The 22,338-nt window shown below is 34.9% G+C and overlaps 2 protein-coding genes across 2 annotated transcripts; both read left to right on the plus strand.

Annotated features, from left to right (window-relative positions):
- Nucleotides 1–3,861: 3,861 nt before the first annotated feature.
- On the plus strand, nucleotides 3,862–6,657 carry LOC145161081 (uncharacterized). The gene is made up of 6 exons (XM_079080522.1): nucleotides 3,862–3,984; nucleotides 4,093–4,220; nucleotides 4,296–4,796; nucleotides 4,931–5,062; nucleotides 5,145–5,749; nucleotides 5,929–6,657. The coding sequence occupies exons 2-6, from the start codon at nucleotides 4,118–4,120 to the stop codon at nucleotides 6,043–6,045; spliced, it is 1,458 nt and encodes a 485-aa protein (XP_078936648.1). The 5' UTR covers nucleotides 3,862–3,984; nucleotides 4,093–4,117; the 3' UTR covers nucleotides 6,046–6,657.
- LOC145123767 (protein ACCELERATED CELL DEATH 6-like) lies at nucleotides 6,046–6,558 on the plus strand. Its single transcript, XM_079058978.1, has one exon. The coding sequence runs from the start codon at nucleotides 6,046–6,048 to the stop codon at nucleotides 6,556–6,558; it is 513 nt and encodes a 170-aa protein (XP_078915104.1).
- Nucleotides 6,658–22,338: the final 15,681 nt, after the last annotated feature.

Consider the following 22,338-nt stretch of genomic DNA (forward strand, 5'->3'; position numbering starts at 1 on the left):
AGAAGATATTGGGGATGAGTAATTGGGTTAATTGTTTGATGATGAAACATAATAACTTTATTATTGTGGGTTGAAAACTCTATGTACTCACCAGGTTTCCTAACCTGACCTACTCAGTTTATTTGTATCACAGGTATCGATACGAAGACACATTACACTGAGAGATTAAAGGAGATGTAAATCACCAGTGTAGATGAATGTAAGGTCTGTTTATGCTTATGTTTCTGTATTGACGATGACATCCCAAAGTTTTAATATAAACAAATTACTTTTCTTCAGAAATGTTTTGATAATATATTTATCATGTTTTCTGGGAACAAATTCCGCAATATTATTCTTTAAAATGAATATTCTGATTTTTAAATAAGCATAAATAAAATTTTTAAAAATTACCGTGAATTTGGGGATGTCACAGCTTGCCTAATGAGAGTTAGATCTATTAGTAGGTTCTTCATTACTTTTGGTGGTAATCATATTTCATGGAAATCAAAGAAACATACTACAATTTCAATTTCATTAGCTGAAGCTAAATATTGTTTAATGAGAAGAGTGTGTGCAGATGGTTGAGTAGGTTAATTGCAGAGCTTGATGTTATAGAAATCACTCCAATTCCGCTTAAGTGTGATAATATGGCGTTTATAGACATTGCAAGAAACCATATTCTTCATGAGCATACTAAGCACATTGAGCTTAACCACAACTTCGTTCGAGAAACGCTTCAAGATGGTTTAATATCTTAATATACTAGAAAACATACATTTTTACAAAATCGTCATTTGGAAGCCAACATTCACATGCTATTTCCAATCTATGCTTAATTTCATACCCTCAAGATTAGGGGGGGGGGGGGGGGGGGGGAGGATAATTGCGGTTACTTAGTCGTTTTGGTAGTTACTAGCTATAAGGATATTTTTATTTTTTTCAAAGTAGAAGTTAGTTTAGAATTTGTTAGATTCATTGGCTGAAGTCTGCGTTGTATATATTCATGTAGTCTCTTTTCATTTCTAAATTAATAAGAAGAAACATAAAATTCATCATCTTCTCTCTCACTTCTTGTTTTTTAGATCATCTTACAACAAAAAGAATGAAAAACTTTGTAATCTATAACGATGCTTTGACACAAAGACTTGATTTATTCAAAAAAGGTGATCAACTATATGTCAAAAAAGTTAAAGGATGCCGAAAGTAGATAAAAAATCAATGATCTAGAGTTGACGGCAATTTATGGTCCTACGGAAAACCCTTTTATGTGTTGAATAGAAAATGGATACCAATATTATTTATTAATGTGAATAAAGGTGATGATGTCAGGTTAAGAATACTTGCTGATATCATATGCAAGTAATGCCACAGAGTAACGTTCACATGTCTTGTCGGTTAGCAAGGAAAGTAAATGCATTCGAAAGTCGATTGCTGAATGTGAAGAACTTGTCTTATGTTGATAACAACACAATTTGGGGGCGTTTTGTAGTATAACAAAATTCTTTCGCCTGCTAGCAAATTTCTTTGGTTATTAAGAGTTTTAGCTCAACGGTATTAGGGGTTTTTTTATATTGAAGTCGGGAGTTTAAGTCCCGTCGTGTGTGTATATATATATATATATATATATATATATATATATATATATATATATATATATATATATATATATATATATATATATATATATATGGGTGTACGCGGTGCGGTCTGGTGCGGTTTAGCGTCAAAACCGCAGACCGCACCGCATGTGCGGTTTGAGATTTTCTTAAACCGCAAACCGCACCGCGAAGGTTGGAAACCGCATTATGCGGCGTGGTGCGGTTTGGTGTGGTACGAGCGGTTTGAGTGTGGTTTGATAATTCAAAAAGTAATCGATCAAATATTAGTTGTTGTGTATACAAACAAAATCATGTTGTATAAAATTTTGATCGATCATATATATTATTGATTAAATTCTGAATGGTTCATAAAAAAGATTTAAATTTTGATTGGTTGTTAATTATTATTAATGATATAATTCTGAATGCTTCCAAAGAAGGATACATTTTAACTACATTTAAAAATATATAAAAACTTGCGAAAAAGTTATATGATGGCAGTATGAAAGGTTGTAGAAATGGTTGTAAATGTGCATGGTATCATCCATTAAACGGTCAGAGATATATATATATATATATATATATATATATATATATATATATATATATATATATATATATATATATATATATATAATAAAATTTGGTGCGGTGCGGTTTGAACCGTGGTTTTATAACTGTAAACTGCAAACCGCACCGCATATTGCTGTTACAAAAATTGCAAACCATAAACCGCACCGCGAACGTTAAAAACCGCATTATGCGGTGTGGTGCGGTGTGGTGCGGGCGGTTTGTGCGGTTTTATGCACACCCCTATATATATATATATATATATATATATATATATATATATATATATATATATATATATATATATATATATATATATATATATATATATATATATATATATAATAAAAATAAAATTTAGTAACTGTCTATAAAGTATAATAAAGAATTTCTAATAACTTTAATAAAGATTTTCATGAACGAGATTTTAGCTAAGATCGTTTTACATTTTTGCAAGATTGTCATAATAAGATTAGATCAAATTGAAATCGAATTTTTTTACTAAAATAAACTAATCTCTAAATTTGTTTAAAGTCTTTTTTTGTGAGGTATCCCATTTTAAATAGTGTTTTACATTTTTGCAAGATTGTCATAATAAGATTAGATCAAATTGAAATCGAATTTTTTTACTAAAATAAACTAATCTCTAAATTTGTTTAAAGTCTTTTTTTGTGAGGTATCCCATTTTAAATAGATGTTGATTAAGACATCAATAACAGAATTCATTTTAACTTCTTAAGTGTTTATAATGATTCCCCTTGTTTTAAATCATAATATTTAGAAAGAAACATTTTAAGCAGAAATATGAGTGTCATGACAGAACAGAGGCATTGTGGGCCGACAATATGACTACATGCGCATTTAGTGCAGTGGCTTGGAAGCAAGCTACCTTGACCATCTTCCGAAGTTCTAAATAATCTACTGATCAAAGGCTGTAAGGGCGGGCTGCTCTACATTCAGCCACATCACAGTGACCCCCGAAGCGATCTTATTCTAGTTGCGGGACGAAATCTGACAGCCAATTGCTGACTCTGCTCCTTTTAATTTGAGATAAATGGATGAAATGATGATGTTCTATAACACTTCTTGCAACCTGCGATGAACGATTTCAATTTAAATGGATAAATTTTGAGGCTCTATAATATAATAATTAATAAATACTAAAGAGGTAGGATGAGATGAGGATAAAACTTTAAAATCTTAATTGGGATCCTAAAATCCCAATACAATCTTTAAGATAAATCTAAGTATGATTGATATCATTTTTGGCTTGTATGATTTTAAGATTTTATGAACTTAACACCATCTATTTCGCTTTCATTTTTATTACTCCCTCCGTCCCAAAATTGTTGTTCAGAGACAAGATTCATACAGATTAAGAAAAACAATAATTACCACTTACTTTTATTTTTATTTTGAGCATGTGGATTTTAAATAGTTCTGCAAAAGGATTATTTAGGTAATATCTTTTGTTAATGTAATTTGGTAATAACAATTTTTTTATTATTGTTTTAGCTATGTCGTTCAAACTATATGAAAAAACTTAATTATGCAACTTTCAATATTTATTTTATTATTATGGAAACTTTAAATTATAGTATTACAGAGGATATATGGAAACGTCGACACTTCATTTATGTTTTCCCACTAACTTGACAGCTTTCAAATTATATACCTAACATTATACCTCTATTTCAGATCTATTGAGATAGGCTCTATTTTTTTTAAGCGTTGACTATGAGTTACCGACTAAGTACATCAAGATCTGCATATATAAATCCATGTCTTCCTCATTCCTACTGTGCATTAATTCAGAGACATTCGTAAGGACGCTGTAAGTGCAAATTCCTCTTAATTATGATTTGAATTAGTTTCAACCACACCAAGTGCTATCTTCATGGTGTCCATTTTCGCTTCATATTACTAATATGTGAGTATGCAGGTGAAGTAATTAAGGACTCCTAGAAATGAAACCCACAAGCACAACGGCCCAAGGAGTTGCAACACCACGACCACAACCATCAAGAACAAAAACAATAATTCGGAACCTACCTATTCGAGATCTACTTGGTAAACTTTTATATTGAGCATGATGCCATTATCTGTTTACTTATCATTATTAATCTTTTGATTATTACTTAATAGGTAATAGAGCGCAGTACCTAAGCATTTGCGTTCCTCTCTATAATGCATCAATCAAAGGTGATTGGGAAGCTGCTCGAGACATCCTTAACAAACACCAAGATCTAGATTTGGTAGGATATGCTATAAGCGAAAACTATGATACTGCACTTCACATTGCAGCATCTGCGAAAAGCAGCAAACAGATAGAAAAGTTTGTAAATCTAGTGGACAAGATGACAAAGGAACAGTTAGAACTCAAGAATGATAATGACAATACGGCATTTTGTTTAGCAGCAGCCGGTGGAAATGTCAAAACTGTTATGACTATGTTGCAAAAGAACGGGACCCTTGGGGATATCCCAGGCAGTAATGGAATGATGCCACTCTATATGGCATCTTTATTTGGAAAACATGAAATGGTGAATTATCTTTATGATAAATCTAGGGAGATGCATGGAGATTGTTGGACAGATAAGAATCGCAGTTGGGTTCTACAGAAATGCGTGGAAGCTGATCAATATGGTATGTAGTTGTTGCTCCTTTCTTGTTGTTCTATAAATGTTTTCATATGTGCTTCTGTTAAAAAAAAGTTGTATGATATTTGTTGCGTTTGATGTAATACTTTCCCTGATTAAATGTTAAAACAAATTATGTAGATATTGCATTGAAAATAGTGTCCCGATGGCCATTGCTAGCAAAAAGTGGGATTTTACTTGGAGTTTTGGCTCGAAAACCTGACGCATTTAAGGGGATAAAACCGCATTTTATCTGGCGAATCATATGTCCAAGTGAAAATCTCTACTCTTATATTTTGCTTATCAACTCATTTTTATCCATCTATTTGATTTCTTATTTGGTTGTGGGTTTCAGTTTTGGCGTTGATTCATGTGAAGGTTGGGCCTTCTGAAAAAGCAACTGATGCCATGGAATTACTAAAAATTATTTGGTCAGAAATTGTGAAATTATCCAAGGATGAAATCAGTGGTATTATCAGAGGGCCAGCTGACCTACCAACAAATAGTGGAAAGGAAAAGGAAGATGTCGAGCAACTTCTTGGGTCCATCTTGGAAAATGTTGCGAAGATGCCCACAAGAATTCATAACCTATGGAGTAGAAGGCAAGGTGATCAAGAAGTAAAAGGTGTAAATCAAACATTCTCTTCACGTGTACTATTTGTCGCTGCAGAGATGGGAAACACTGAATTTCTAGTGGAGCTCATTCGGCAATATCCAGATTTAATATGGAAGACAAATGACAACGAGCAAACTATATTTCATGTTGCTATCTCACATCGTCATGAGGGTATCTACAATCTTCTACATGAGATTGGCTCGATGAAAGATATGATAACACCTATGAAGGATCGGAAAGGAAATAATATGTTACATTTAGTTGGGAAGTGTGCGAAGAAAAAGAGACTTCAAGTAATTTCAGGGGTTGCTTTGCAAATGCAACGGGAGTTGTTGTGGTTCAAGGTATTTCTTTCTCTCTAAGACATTAGCTCTCTCTTTACATCTCTGTACTTTCGTCTTTCATACAACTAGAAGTTATTACTTAAGTTGCTTCTACTCTATCATCCAAGAATAGCTAAAATTGTTTTAAAATAGAACGTTTCAAAATGGACAAATATTTAACCTTTCTTTTGTTTACGTAGGAAGTAGAAGGTATGATTCCTCCTTCATATCGAGAAAGGAAGAACAATGATGGTTTAACACCACATGAACTATTCAGCAAGGAGCACAAAGACCTACTTGCTTCAGGTGAAAAGTAGATGAAAGAGACAGCTAGTCAAAGTATGGTGGTGGCAGCTCTTATAGCTACCATTGTTTTTGCAGCAGCGTTTACAGTTCCTGGTGGTTATAATCAAACTAATGGTGTTCCTATGTTCTTTCATAAAAGATCTTTCATAGTATTTGTCATATCGGATGCCATTTCTTTGACATTCTCGTCCGTTTCACTCCTAATATTTTTATCTATCCTCACATCTCGCTATGCTGAAGATGATTTCTTGGAATTATTACCCAAAAGGCTGATGAGAGGCCTTACAACACTCTTCTTTTCTATCGCAGCCATGATGGTCGCTTTTAGTGTTAGTTTTTTCGTCCTTTATCAAAACATGATATGGATACCTATTGTTATCAGTGCAATTGCTTCCATACCGGTTATTTTATATGCTAGACTTCAGTATGATCTTCTGGGGGATGTTTATAACTCAACGTATACTTCTAAGAATCTCTTCAAGCCAGAAAAGCTAAAGATTTACTATCAAAATCCAAAGCACTAACTGTAACATTCATTTCAAGATGTACGATTGTTATGTCTTAGTTTGTATCGGTTGCGAATCTATATATGATATGTGAATGATTAATATTTTTATTGCCAATTGTTATGGAAGCAAGAAAACAAGCAAAGAAAAAGCCAGCCAATGAATTTACGTGGTGTGATCGATTTGACCTATGTTCTTCAGTAATAGAAGTAAGGTGTGGCCGGTGTTCGACAACAACTTTACTGGGTCAGCACCAAGTCCATTTGGCGACACCACATAACCCAAAAAGTGAACTTAACTATTAAAAAACACATTTAGCAGGGTATTACGTGTTGTGGGCTTAAGAAAAAAAGATGCATATGTATTATGTATTATATGGTTGTTATTGCCTTATTGCCTATTAGATAAAGAAAAAAAAATGCATGAACTTGGAACGCAAGGTTATAAAAACCGCCATTGGCTTGTATGACGGATAAGAAAATCGATTAAAACTAAGGCCATCGACAATGCATTGAATTTTATAGAGCTCAATGGATTGTCACGTCATGTTCTACATTCCATACAACTCCATCAATATTTTTCCTACAATGTATATTGAACTCTATAAAGTTTAATAGAAACTTACAAAAAAGCTAATTTATAGTATGTAATTAAGATTAGAAAACTTTTCTTTTCCCCATTGAAGAGTTCAAGTGTCATTGAACTTCAAATCTATTGAATGACAAGATGACATCTCACTATGATAGAGTTTATCTATTGAATAACAACTAGACTTATCACATCATTCAACCGTCTCATTGAACTCACCATTATTGATGCTCTAAGAATGTTCATTAATTAGTATTATAAAGTTATTAGTGATTTTCTGATTTGGGCCATCTTTGGCCCTTTAACCTTATACCTAGGTTTGACGTTTCAAATTTTCTATTTATATTATTTTTCTTTTTCTTTTGTAATGGTACTCTTTTTTATGATTCAATAATGAAATTCTAGCAATATTTTGTTCATTAATTACATGGTATCAGAGTCGTATTCAGTATGTCGTTTATGATTGTTGGAAGCGAGTTGTACGTAAAGTAGCGGCATTCCGCGTTTTGAAAAATTTGATGAATTTGGTATGTCTTTCTGATCTACTTATGTACTTGGTTTGTTTTGTTTTGTCAGAATTGTTCGAGAGTTCCAATTATTGTTGGTATTCGTTTGATTTTGTGGTTTTTCGACTTTTTTTGAGCCGCGATTTAGGTTTTGCCACCACAAAATTAACCTTTTCGTCGATATCTTATTGCTATCCATCAATATTTTTCCTACAATGCATATTGAATTTTATAAAGTTTAATAGAAACTTACAAAAGCTAATTTATAGTATGTAATTAAGATTAAAAAACTTTCATTTTTCCCATTGAAGAGTTCAATTGCCATTGAACTCCAAATCCATTGAATGAGAAGATGACATCTCACTATGGTAGAATTTTATCTATTGAATAACAACTAGACTTGCCACCTCATTCAACCATCTCATTGAACTCACCATTGTGGATGCTCTAAAAATGTTCATTACTTAGTATTATAAAGTTATTAGTCTTTCTCTGATTTGGGCTATCTTTGGCCCTTTAGCCTTATACGTAGGTTTGACCTTTTAGATTTTCTATTTATATTGTTTTTCTTTTTCTTTTGTAATTGTACTCTTTTTTATGATTCAATAATGAAATTCTCGCAATATTTTGTTCAGTATTTACATGGTATCAGAGCCATATTCGGTATGTCGTTTATGATTGTTGGAAGTGAGTTGTACATAAAGTTGCAGCATTCCGCGTTTCGAAAATTTTGACGAATTTGGTATGTCTTTCTAATCTACTTATGTATTTGGTTTGTTTTGTTTTGTAAAAATTGTTCGAGAGTACCAATTATTGTTGGTATTCGTTTGATTTTGTGGTTTTTCGACTTTTTTTGAGCTGTGATTTAAGTTTTGCCGCTGCAAAATTAACCTTTTATTCGATATCTTATTGGGATTTTATTTTCAGCCCGCGATTTAAGATCAGAGCACCGTTTCGTCGCTATCTCGTCGTGCCGTTATTTTCAAGCCGCAATTTTTAAACAGAAAGTTTTTTTCGTTTTGGTTATTGTTAGAAATTTAGTTCGGTTGTTACTGCTGATATTTGTCGATTTTGAAGTTTTGGTATTCAGTTTGACTGTTGTTGTTCATTATTGCTTTCGACGGTTTGATTTGGTCGTTTGTTGTTGGTTTGGGGTTATTGCTTGATTGTTTAATGTTAATATGGATGCAAATGATAGACCAGTTCGAAAAGTTAATTTTGATGAATGTGCTTACTACACACAGAAGAACCATTAGAAGTTTCAGTTCTCATTGTTTTTGAACAAGGCAAAACAACAACACGGTAGATCATTTGGAATGTTTCAGTCATTGTTTCACCCTACAATAGAAACTAATGTTCAAGCTACCACTACGTCATCTTCTGCGTTGGATGCTCAAGTTCTTAAGTAGTTCAGGCAGTTCCTTGCTCTCAATTATGCAACTATGGTTGCATCTGCATCTCATTCAAGTCTTTCCTCATCCAGTACTACAAGTACTCCTTCATCTTTATGGATCTTGGACTCTATTGCATCTTATTATATGCCACTTTACTTGTCATCCTTTGTGTCTTTATCTTATGGATCGTCCATTTTAGTCTTGTCAGCCAGCTCTTCACCTATTCCTAGAAATGGTGTTGGTTCGGTTGTCACTCCTTATGTATCTCTTAATGATGTTTATTATATTCCCACACTTGCTTTAAGTCTTGGCTCAGTTAGTCAATTGTGTAAATCTGGTTATTGGGTTTTCTTTTCCGATTCTGTTTGTTGTGTTCTTGATTCTTACTCTCAGAGATTGATTAGGACCAACCATAATTTAGGAGAACTATATGTTTAAATCAACTCAAAATGTCTGATGTCACTGCCAGTAGTGTTGATTTTGTTGGATTAGGTGTCTAAGCCCATAATTATTTTTGATATGTACTTGATTTGATTATGAGCATGGTCATTTTGGGTTGCCTTCACTCATGCAACTTGATAGGATGACAAGAGGAGAGAGAGTAGGATTTATTATTTGAATAATAAATTAGTACTCGAAATGGTTTTATTAATATATTACAAGATTATTATATTATTTGGAAATCATATTATTCAATTAGTAATGATTGGAAATTAATTTGGAATTAATTTGATGGTCAAAAGAGACTTATTAAATTAAGGGGACTGATATTGCAGTTAATTGTTAGTTGCTAGTTGGGCTATGGACTCCTAAAAGAAGGGATGGACGAAATCTATGGGAAGCCCATATAGATTTCGTCCAAAGGGCCTTCTAGAAGGGTTCCATGGGTTACATAAGGCCTAAGCAGAGAATTACAGTTTCCACCTAAAACCCTAGCAGCGTGTGTGGTTAACTGGCGCACTAATATGGGACTAATGAAGGATGGCAATGGGTAGCTCGTAGATTATCATAGATCAATGGAGCGTGTATGGTTAACCGGCACATTGATTGGGTGATAAACGTCTTCAAGAGTACCAAGCTAATTTGCATGGTTATTCACACCTTGTTTGTGATCCTCGGCATCCCAGTCACAAACTTGAAGGGCATAATCGAGATTAAACATACCATTGAAAAGTTCAATGAATCTCAAAAGATCTAGGAATTTCAATTCATTTAAAACCTAATGTTCTTTTTCATTTTTCATGGTGGAAATTGGTAAATCGTCATTTACCTACCTTCAAATATTTTACAATTGGATTACGGCATCCCTATTCCGAATTGTGGAATATTGTGTTGGTTCCTAGCCTTAATATTTCATTTGGGTGTTATATTAAGGACTTAAATCAACTAACTTGAATTTCTCCCTTTTGTACATGTCAAATTCTAACAACTATGGTCTTCCCGAATCTTTTGGAAAAAGCTTTCCCCATGTAGATGATGTTCCACGATTGGATCGTGGAAATGGAAATCATACTTCACTTCCTCCACCTCCTCCAATAATTCTTCCTAACCCATGTGTTCGAAGACTTGAAAAGTTCAAGGTCATTCAAGCCCTATTGACAAGCAAACACGAAGATGGAAAGTCTGTATGCGCTCACGTCTTGGAGATGAAGTTGCATATTGACAAGCTAGGGATGTTGGGTGTCGTTATCTCCAGGAAGCTGGCTGTTGACTTGGTTCTTCAATCACTTCCTAAGTCATATAGTGAGTTCATTAATGATTACTATATGAAAGACCACAACGTGACCCTTATCGATCTTACCTATTTGCTAATTGCTGCTGAATTAACAATGATTTGGCGTACTGGTCAAGCAAATTCGTCTGGTAGATCAATCTCCCAAACTTCCATGGAAAGGGATCGGCCAATGTCAAACCGTTTGACCACCTGGTAAAGAGAAAGGCTAAGTCTGAGATTGTCTCGTGTGCTATTCCGAAAGAGTCTGTTTGTTTTAATTGCCAAGAGAAGGGGCATTGGTTGCGAAGTTGCCCTGACTACCTGAGAGATCTAAGAGATGGTAAAATCAAATTGTATGGTTCTACTTCAGGTAAAAGTCCACTATCTAACTCTGTTAAATTCCTATTTGTTGATTCTTAATACATGATGTGATGAGATTGCATTTTGATGTTTTGTAGGATCGAAGAAAAGAAAGGAACCTTAAAGGAAGAGTGAGCTGAGTCTGATCGCGAAGAGATGGATTTCTATCGCATGGTTCGATGATCGGATTTTTGAGCTGCTACTTAGGAGTTATGATAGATTGCTTAGGAATATTTAGTAACATAGTTTTCATTTGTAATTGCGTTGTAAGGACTAGTTTTTCCGCACTTTTATAAATAAAGAAAAATTTTGATTTGTCTTATTTTATATTTCCTTGCAATGGCATTTGTGAAAATTGATGTTTGTATTGTTAGCAATATTGAAAGTGGATGTGATTCTTAGTTATGCTATTTGTGGTAGTGTCAGAAATTTACCAAATAAGGAAAGATTCTCATCACCCAAGTTTCAATTGGACAAAAACTTGGAATCATGCGACTTGCATTGTATGATGAATGAGAGCCTTCATCTTTGGGAAATTAAGACTAATTCCTTGTTCACATATATATGTGAGTCAAGTGAAGGACTAGTGGATCTAGTACACATTGTTGTACACTGGTCAAGTCCACCACAAAGAACGATAAGACCATTCGTCATGATTTACTAAAAGTTTAGTAAACATGGTTATGCTTACAAGATTAAGTGTAATTATGAATCATTGTAAAAGTTTTCAATGTATAGCAGAACGGATGAGAAGAATCAATTAGGCAGAAAGATAAAAGTTTCTCCAATCTGAAAAGAAAGGAGAGTACTTAAGTATCGTGTTTTATGATCATCTTAGTGATTATGAAACCATATCACAATCGATCCTCTAAGGACACCTTAGTGCATTAGTATGGCTAAGAAGAGGAATTCCTCTGAAATGGTTAAATCAAAAGGTGAATCATACTTCATTCCAAAACCGAGTCTTAGAGTCATACTCCAAGATTGTGACTTGAGTGACAAAATCTTAAGGAGGTTTATAACGTACCCTCATCAAATGAAGAGTAGAAATGTTTCTTACTCTTGCACATTTGAAATTGGTAAGTTGTCATGTCTTGGATAAGACAAAGACCAACTAGGACCAATTGTGGGAAGTGTTTGTCTTGATAGGAATCCGCACCGACTCTTGAATATTTGTTTGTCAAGGAATGTTTCTTGACAAGAGAATCTTATATGTAAAGAGGTCAGTGGGAGTCTTAATGGTCTTGAATAGCTTCAGGAACTAATCAAGAATAAACCTATTGTCTATCACTAGCACACGACTTGAGGTTTGTAACCTATCGTGTTGACATATTCTTGTTTATGTGCGATTCCAGTTGAGCTGACTATGCATGTGAGTTCTACGAGTTCTCAATTGATTGCATAAAGGAAAAACACCTTGATCAATGAAAGAACATTGATCTGTATGGGTGAGCTGCTGAACAATTTGGAAGACATGGTAGGCCCTTGTGCTACTAAATGGCAAGAAATTAAGATTGGACAAGTTCAGTCCATATGAGTTTGGATTTGTCACAAACATTGTCTTATGATCATGGTTATGACAAATTCACATGGATAGGAACACATACGCCATAAAATCTAAGTAGTAAGGTTTCTCTCCACTTCATGAAAATGATTGTGAGGAAACTCTTTCACTAAGTGGGTTTTAAGGAGATAGTTGTTGTGTAAATTGCGTTCTCAAATTCGATTATGATTACAACATCCCTCTTCATAGTTCGAATTGTGAGAAATGGCAAATAGTCTGAACATTCGGGACTTATAGGTGTGGGTTATGAATTAGTTTAGACACACATATGAGCTTTCTAATGAAAGGTGTATGGGCTTGAGAAGCTTAGATAAAGTCTTATCGAAGAATCTTGTATCAGAAATATGAACTTTGGGAAAAAAAAGTCAATAAATATTGATTTCTAGAAGTCCAGCTGTTTTCGGGGTACATGTCAAAGCTAGTGGGAGCATAAGTGTTATGCTGGTAATTATTAGGCTAGTGGGAGCATAATTATTATGATAAGTATTGCAAAGTAGCAATACCATTTATAGGAAACAAAGTTTTGATTTGCAAAGTTGCAGAGTTTGAAAAGTTGTTTCGCTATAGTGAGGGAGAGGATACTTATACTTTATTTCGAATCTAAAAGTTTAGATTGAAGTATTAATTGAACTTAGTCATGGACATATATGAATATCATGTTGAAATGTTTTAACAATGAGAATTCTATATAAGGAAATATTATAACAAGAGACTGGTAAGTATCATGTATTTATGTACGACATTATGAATCGTATCCCATACGCTTCGGGTATAGGATCGATTGCATATCCTATAATATTCGATTGTTCTGTCTTTTCGAAATGCCCGGGGAATTAAGAGGGAAAAGAGACTAGAACAAGATATGACTAAGGTAGTTAAACAACTGTTAAGGACAATTTAAGGTTCGCTAAGGATTGGTTGCTTATGTGTAACATCCCCCTCTGGCACGTATCACAATATTGTCCGCTTTGGGCCACTCGGCACGAGGACTTCCCAGGGGGTCACCCATCCTGGTACTACTCACTTTAATTGTAACGCCCGGGTTTCGGGGCTAAGCATTTTTAGACGATGTAATAGTCTAGGTCAACTATTGTAACTCATTTTGAAGTAATAAAGATGAAATATTTGAGTATTATGTGAATTATGTGTATTTATGTGCTTATTATTTAATTATAAATGTATAATTAATAAAGAATAAAAATAAGCGTCAAAATTGAAGTGTGAAATAAGTCTGATATCTTTACATAAAGTTGTAGTGGTTGAAACAAGGATTCCAGGGATATAAAGAACGCCGAAATCCGATTTATAACGAAGAAGTTATGACCCGCCGAAGTTTTTATGGCAAAACCGGCACGGCACCGGGAAGCGTAAATAGTGAATTTACGATGGAGCGACTTTTAGCCTTAGTGATCTAAACCAAAGTTGTAGTATATGTTAAACCAAGAAAATCCATAAAAAGAACGCCCAAATCTGACTTCGTATGAGGAAGTTATGATTTTTCAAAGTTTCGGCTTAGCAGTGTACAGCCCGAAACTCGAATTTTAGTTCGAGCGGTTTTTGGCTTACGCGACCTAAATGAGAGTTGAAGATCTCATTAATAGGAACTCAATGATAAAAAGACAGACGAAAACGGAGTCCGTATGAAGGAGTTACGAATTCTTCGCAGTCATTTAGCAGTCTAATCTCCTCCTACTGTTAAATTTAAGATCGGTCGAGAATTAGCCGACAGAGTCTAAATGAAAGTAGTGGAGCACTAAGCAATTAGTGGAGCAGGTAGTGGAGCACTAAGCAGTTAGTGGAGCAGGTAGTGGAGCACTAAGCAGGTAGTGGAGCACTAGTGGAGCACCCAGAGCACTATAAATTGAGGCTCGGGGCTGCCTCATTCTTCACACCTTCAACTCATTCTTTCACTCTCTATACTCTCTCTATCCATTCAAGCTGAAGCTCTGCCCACAAGAAGCCCGGTTTAAAGAAAAACTCGCTGTTTTATCGAGGGATAATTGTTTTTGAGATAACAAAGCGCTGTTCAAGGGCAGAATCATCACCTTATCAAGTGAGTGCATAGTTACTTTCATCTTACACATAGATATGAAGTATTTTATATTAATTACGTGTTATGTGTGCATATTATCTGAATACTTGCTGCCTATGCTGATGAAAGATTTTTATACATGTTTTAAATAATTTAAACTGTATATATATTTTATATCTACGAAAATGTTGGGGTAAAACATGGGTAGATGTAATAAGACGATGTGTGATAAAATGATGAGAGGCCTCGATGTTGTTGTTGTTGATTATGTCATCTAGCGGAGTATGGATGACGACCACGGACTCTTCTAGACAGTCCAGTGGAACGCTAGCAGGCTCGCAACCTGTAGGTGTTTGTGAACGATGTGTTCACCGGTGTACTCCATCCCCCTCATGGTTGCCTTTAGGACATTTATTGATGAGGAAACCCCTTGGAAGTAGTGTCCATCCCGATGTTGATCCTTAGGCTAGGTCCCTTATGATAGGTGTTTTAGGGACGTAATGTGAGGATAACGGGAACGGGTAATCGGGTTATTGTTGGTTGAGGAAATTAATAAACTTATTTATTGTGGGTTGAAAACCCTATGTGCTCACCAGGCTCCCAAGCCTGACCCACTCAGTTTCTTGTATTACAGGTAGTGGCGCACGAGCATAGATATGATGTTTGGGATGAGAGATTACGGATATAGGCCTGTAGATATGAATAAATGTAGTAAGGCTTATATTGTACTGTTTATGCTTTTGATCTGTATCGAACATGACATCCCGAGGTTTTTAATGAAATACATTTCTACGGAAATGCTTTGATAAATCTTTATCATAATTTATTTTGGGAACAAATTCCGCAACACTTTTATTTAAAATGTTACTCTGATTTTTAAACAAAGCATAAACAAAATCGGTCTTTTCTGGCCGTGAAAATGGGGATGTTACAAATGGTATCAGAGCCAAGGCACGGGTCGATGTGTTCGACGGGGACGTCGAACCCTATAATAGGGGGTGAAAGTGGGTTAGATCTGATCCCACATCGGCTTGGAAGGAGAACGAAGCATTACCTTAAAAGTGGTGTGGATACCTTCCTTGTCACAACGCGTTTTAAAGCCGTGAGGGCAGCAGATCCCATAAGAACTCTGCAGTTAAGCGTGCTCGAGCGGGAGTAGTACCAGGATGGGTGACCCCCTGGGAAGTCCTCGTGCCGAGTGGCCCAAAGCGGACAATATTGTGATACGTGCCAGAGGGGGATGTTACACATAAGCAACCAATCCTTAGCGAACCTTAAATTGTCCTTAACAGTTGTTTAACTACCTTAGTCATATCTTGTTCTAGTCTCTTTTCCCTCTTAATTCCCCGGGCATTTCGAAAAGACAGAACAATCGAATATTATAGGATATGCAATCGATCCTATACCCGAAGCGTATGGGATACGATTCATAATGTCGTACATAAATACATGATACTTACCAGTCTCTTGTTATAATATTTCCTTATATAGAATTCTCATTGTTAAAACATTTCAACATGATATTCATATATGTCCATGACTAAGTTCAATTAATACTTCAATCTAAACTTTTAGATTCGAAATAAAGTATAAGTATCCTCTCCCTCACTATAGCGAAACAACTTTTCAAACTCTGCAACTTTGCAAATCAAAACTTTGTTTCCTATAAATGGTATTGCTACTTTGCAATACTTATCATAATAATTATGCTCCCACTAGCCTAATAATTACCAGCATAACACTTATGCTCCCACTAGCTTTGACATGTACCCCGAAAACAGCTGGACTTCTAGAAATCAATATTTATTGACTTTTTTTTCCCAAAGTTCATATTTCTGATACAAGATTCTTCGATAAGACTTTATCTAAGCTTCTCAAGCCCATACACCTTTCATTAGAAAGCTCATATGTGTGTCTAAACTAATTCATAACCCACACCTATAAGTCCCGAATGTTCAGACTATTTGCCATTTCTCACAATTCGAACTATGAAGAGGGATGTTGTAATCATAATCGAATTTGAGAACGCAATTTACACAACAACTATCTCCTTAAAACCCACTTAGTGAAAGAGTTTCCTCACAATCATTTTCATGAAGTGGAGAGAAACCTTACTACTTAGATTTTATGGCGTATGTGTTCCTATCCATGTGAATTTGTCATAACCATGATCATAAGACAATGTTTGTGACAAATCCAAACTCATATGGACTGAACTTGTCCAATCTTAATTTCTTGCCATTTAGTAGCACAAGGGCCTACCATGTCTTCCAAATTGTTCAGCAGCTCACCCATACAGATCAATGTTCTTTCATTGATCAAGGTGTTTTTCCTTTATGCAATCAATTGAGAACTCGTAGAACTCACATGCATAGTCAGCTCAACTGGAATCGCACATAAACAAGAATATGTCAACACGATAGGTTACAAACCTCAAGTCGTGTGCTAGTGATAGACAATAGGTTTATTCTTGATTAGTTCCTGAAGCTATTCAAGACCATTAAGACTCCCACTGACCTCTTTACATATAAGATTCTCTTGTCAAGAAACATTCCTTGACAAACAAATATTCAAGAGTCGGTGCGGATTCCTATCAAGACAAACACTTCCCACAATTGGTCCTAGTTGGTCTTTGTCTTATCCAAGACATGACAACTTACCAATTTCAAATGTGCAAGAGTAAGAAACATTTCTACTCTTCATTTGATGAGGGTACGTTATAAACCTCCTTAAGATTTTGTCACTCAAGTCACAATCTTGGAGTATGACACTAAGACTCGGTTTTGGAATGAAGTATGATTCACCTTTTGATTTAACCATTTCAGAGGAATTCCTCTTCTTAGCCATACTAATGCACTAAGGTGTCCTTAGAGGATCGATTGTGATATGGTTTCATAATCACTAAGATGATCATAAAACACGATACTTAAGTACTCTCCTTTCTTTTCAGATTGGAGAAACTTTTATCTTTCTGCCTAATTGATTCTTCTCATCCGTTCTGCTATACATTGAAAACTTTTACAATGATTCATAATTACACTTAATCTTGTAAGCATAACCATGTTTACTAAACTTTTAGTAAATCATGACGAATGGTCTTATCGTTCTTTGTGGTGGACTTGACCAGTGCACAACAATGTGTACTAGATCCACTAGTCCTTCACTTGACTCACATATATATGTGAACAAGGAATTAGTCTTAATTTCCCAAAGATGAAGGCTCTCATTCATCATACAATGCAAGTCGCATGATTCCAAGTTTTTGTCCAATTGAAACTTGGGTGATGAGAATCTTTCCTTATTTGGTAAATTCCTGACACTACCACAAATAGCATAACTAAGAATCACATCCACTTTCAATATTGCTAACAATACAAACATCAATTTTCACAAATGCCATTGCAAGGAAATATAAAATAAGACAAATCAAAATTTTTCTTTATTTATAAAAGTGCGGAAAAACTAGTCCTTACAACGCAATTACAAATGAAAACTATGTTACTAAATATTCCTAAGCAATCTATCATAACTCCTAAGTAGCAGCTCAAAAATCCGATCATCGAACCATGCGATAGAAATCCATCTCTTCGCGATCAGACTCAGCTCACTCTTCCTTTAAGGTTCCTTTCTTTTCTTTGATCCTACAAAACATCAAAATGCAATCTCATCACATCATGTATTAAGAATCAACAAATAGGAATTTAACAGAGTTAGATAGTGGACTTTTACCTGAAGTAGAACCATACAATTTGATTTTACCATCTCTTAGATCTCTCAGGTAGTCAGGGCAACTTCGCAACCAATGCCCCTTCTCTTGGCAATTAAAACAAACGGACTCTTTCGGAATAGCACACGAGACAATCTCAGACTTAGCCTTTCTCTTTACCAGGTGGTCAAACGGTTTGACATTGGCCGATCCCTTTCCATGGAAGTTTGGGAGATTGATCTACCAGACGAATTTGCTTGACCAGTACGCCAAATCATTGCTAATTCAGCAGCAATTAGCAAATAGGTAAGTTCGATAAGGGTCACGTTGTGGTCTTTCATATAGTAATCATTAATGAACTCACTATATGACTTAGGAAGTGATTGAAGAACCAAGTCAACAGCCAGCTTCCTGGAGATAACGACACCCAACATCCCTAGCTTGTCAATATGCAACTTCATCTCCAAGACGTGAGCGCATACAGACTTTCCATCTTCGTGTTTGCTTGTCAATAGGGCTTGAATGACCTTGAACTTTTCAAGTCTTCGAACACATGGGTTAGGAAGAATTATTGGAGGAGGTGGAGGAAGTGAAGTATGATTTCCATTTCCACGATCCAATCGTGGAACATCATCTACATGAGGAAAGCTTTTTCCAAAAGATTCGGGAAGACCATAGTTGTTAGAATTTGACATGTACAAAAGGGAGAAATTCAAGTTAGTTGATTTAAGTCCTTAATATAACACCCAAATGAAATATTAAGGCTAGGAACCAACACAATATTCCACAATTCGGAATAGGGATGCCGTAATCCAATTGTAAAATATTTGAAGGTAGGTAAATGACGATTTACCAATTTCCACCATGAAAAACGAAAAAGAACATTAGGTTTTAAATGAATTGAAATTCCTAGATCTTTTGAGATTCATTGAACTTTTCAATGGTATGTTTAATCTCGATTATGCCCTTCAAGTTTGTGACTGGGATGCCGAGGATCACAAACAAGGTGTGAATAACCATGCAAATTAGCTTGGTACTCTTGAAGACGTTTATCACCCAATCAATGTGCCGGTTAACCATACACGCTCCATTGATCTATGATAATCTACGAGCTACCCATTGCCATCCTTCATTAGTCCCATATTAGTGCGCCAGTTAACCACACACGCTGCTAGGGTTTTAGGTGGAAACTGTAATTCTCTGCTTAGGCCTTATGTAACCCATGGAACCCTTCTAGAAGGCCCCTTGGACGAAATCTATATGGGCTTCCCATAGATTTCGTCCATCCCTTCTTTTAGGAGTCCATAGCCCAACTAGCAACTAACAATTAACTGCAATATCAGTCCCCTTAATTTAATAAGTCTCTTTTGACCATCAAATTAATTCCAAATTAATTTCCAATCATTACTAATTGAATAATATGATTTCCAAATAATATAATAATCTTGTAATATATTAATAAAACCATTTCGAGTACTAATTTATTATTCAAATAATAAATCCTACTCTCTCTCCTCTTGTCATCCTATCAAGTTGCATGAGTGAAGGCAACCCAAAATGACCATGCTCATAATCAAATCAAGTACATATCAAAAATAATTATGGGCTTAGACACCTAATCCAACAAAATCAACACTACTGGCAGTGACATCAGACATTTTGAGTTGATTTAAACATATAGTTCTCCTAAATTATGGTTGGTCCTAATCAATCTCTGAGAGTAAGAATCAAGAACACAACAAACAGAATCGGAAAAGAAAACCCAATAACCAGATTTACACAATTGACTAACTGAGCCAAGACTTAAAGCAAGTGTGGGAATATAATAAACATCATTAAGAGATACATAAGGAGTGACAACCGAACCAACACCATTTCTAGGAATAGGTGAAGAGCTGGCTGACAAGACTAAAATGGACGATCCATAAGATAAAGACACAAAGGATGACAAGTAAAGTGGCATATAATAAGATGCAATAGAGTCCAAGATCCATAAAGATGAAGGAGTACTTGTAGTACTGGATGAGGAAAGACTTGAATGAGATGCAGATGCAACCATAGTTGCATAATTGAGAGCAAGGAACTGCCTGAACTACTTAAGAACTTGAGCATCCAACGCAGAAGATGACGTAGTGGTAGCTTGAACATTAGTTTCTATTGTAGGGTGAAACAATGACTGAAACATTCCAAATGATCTACCGTGTTGTTGTTTTGCCTTGTTCAAAAACAATGAGAACTGAAACTTCTAATGGTTCTTCTGTGTGTAGTAAGCACATTCATCAAAATTAACTTTTCGAACTGGTCTATCATTTGCATCCATATTAACATTAAACAATCAAGCAATAACCCCAAACCAACAACAAACGACCAAATCAAACCGTCGAAAGCAATAATGAACAACAACAGTCAAACTGAATACCAACACTTCAAAATCGACAAATATCAGCAGTAACAACCGAACTAAATTTCTAACAATAACCAAAACGAAAAAAACTTTCTGTTTAAAAATTGCGGCTTGAAAATAACGGCACGACGAGATAGCGACGAAACGGTGCTCTGATCTTAAATCGCGGGCTGAAAATAAAATCCCAATAAGATATCGAATAAAAGGTTAATTTTGCAGCGGCAAAACTTAAATCACAGCTCAAAAAAAGTCGAAAAACCACAAAATCAAACGAATACCAACAATAATTGGTACTCTCGAACAATTTTTACAAAACAAAACAAACCAAATACATAAGTAGATTAGAAAGACATACCAAATTCGTCAAAATTTTCGAAACGCGGAATGCTGCAACTTTATGTACAACTCACTTCCAACAATCATAAACGACATACCGAATATGGCTCTGATACCATGTAAATACTGAACAAAATATTGCGAGAATTTCATTATTGAATCATAAAAAAGAGTACAATTACAAAAGAAAAAGAAAAACAATATAAATAGAAAATCTAAAAGGTCAAACCTACGTATAAGGCTAAAGGGCCAAAGATAGCCCAAATCAGAGAAAGACTAATAACTTTATAATACTAAGTAATGAACATTTTTAGAGCATCCACAATGGTGAGTTCAATGAGATGGTTGAATGAGGTGGCAAGTCTAGTTGTTATTCTATAGATAAAATTCTACCATAGTGAGATGTCATCTTCTCATTCAATGGATTTGGAGTTCAATGGCAATTGAACTCTTCAATGGGAAAAATGAAAGTTTTTTAATCTTAATTACATACTATAAATTAGCTTTTGTAAGTTTCTATTAAACTTTATAAAATTCAATATGCATTGTAGGAAAAATATTGATGGATAGCAATAAGATATCGACGAAAAGGTTAATTTTGTGGTGGCAAAACCTAAATCGCGGCTCAAAAAAAGTCGAAAAACCACAAAATCAAACGAATACCAACAATAATTGGAACTCTCGAACAATTCTGACAAAACAAAACAAACCAAGTACATAAGTAGATCAGAAAGACATACCAAATTCATCAAATTTTTCAAAACGCGGAATGCCGCTACTTTACGTACAACTCGCTTCCAACAATCATAAACGACATACTGAATACGACTCTGATACCATGTAATTAATGAACAAAATATTGCTAGAATTTCATTATTGAATCATAAAAAAGAGTACCATTACAAAAGAAAAAGAAAAATAATATAAATAGAAAATTTGAAACGTCAAACCTAGGTATAAGGTTAAAGGGCCAAAGATGGCCCAAATCAGAAAATCACTAATAACTTTATAATACTAATTAATGAACATTCTTAGAGCATCAATAATGGTGAGTTCAATGAGACGGTTGAATGATGTGATAAGTCTAGTTGTTATTCAATAGATAAACTCTATCATAGTGAGATGTCATCTTGTCATTCAATAGATTTGAAGTTCAATGACACTTGAACTCTTCAATGGGGAAAAGAAAAGTTT

This window comes from Lactuca virosa, chromosome 1 (genome assembly GCF_052849685.1).
Source record: "Lactuca virosa cultivar CGN04683 chromosome 1, Lactuca_virosa_CGN04683_v6, whole genome shotgun sequence".
Taxonomy (NCBI): Eukaryota; Viridiplantae; Streptophyta; class Magnoliopsida; order Asterales; family Asteraceae; genus Lactuca; species Lactuca virosa.

Bases quoted from the DNA above. Each gene is read 5' to 3' on its own strand.
- LOC145161081 (XM_079080522.1), top strand. From the start codon at position 4,118: ATGAAACCCACAAGCACAACGGCCCAAGGAGTTGCAACACCACGACCA. The intron at 4,221-4,295 runs GTAAACTTTTAT...ATTACTTAATAG, and splicing joins ACCTATTCGAGATCTACTTG to GTAATAGAGCGCAGTACCTA. The intron at 5,750-5,928 runs GTATTTCTTTCT...TTGTTTACGTAG, and splicing joins GGGAGTTGTTGTGGTTCAAG to GAAGTAGAAGGTATGATTCC.
- LOC145123767 (XM_079058978.1), top strand. From the start codon at position 6,046: ATGAAAGAGACAGCTAGTCAAAGTATGGTGGTGGCAGCTCTTATAGCT.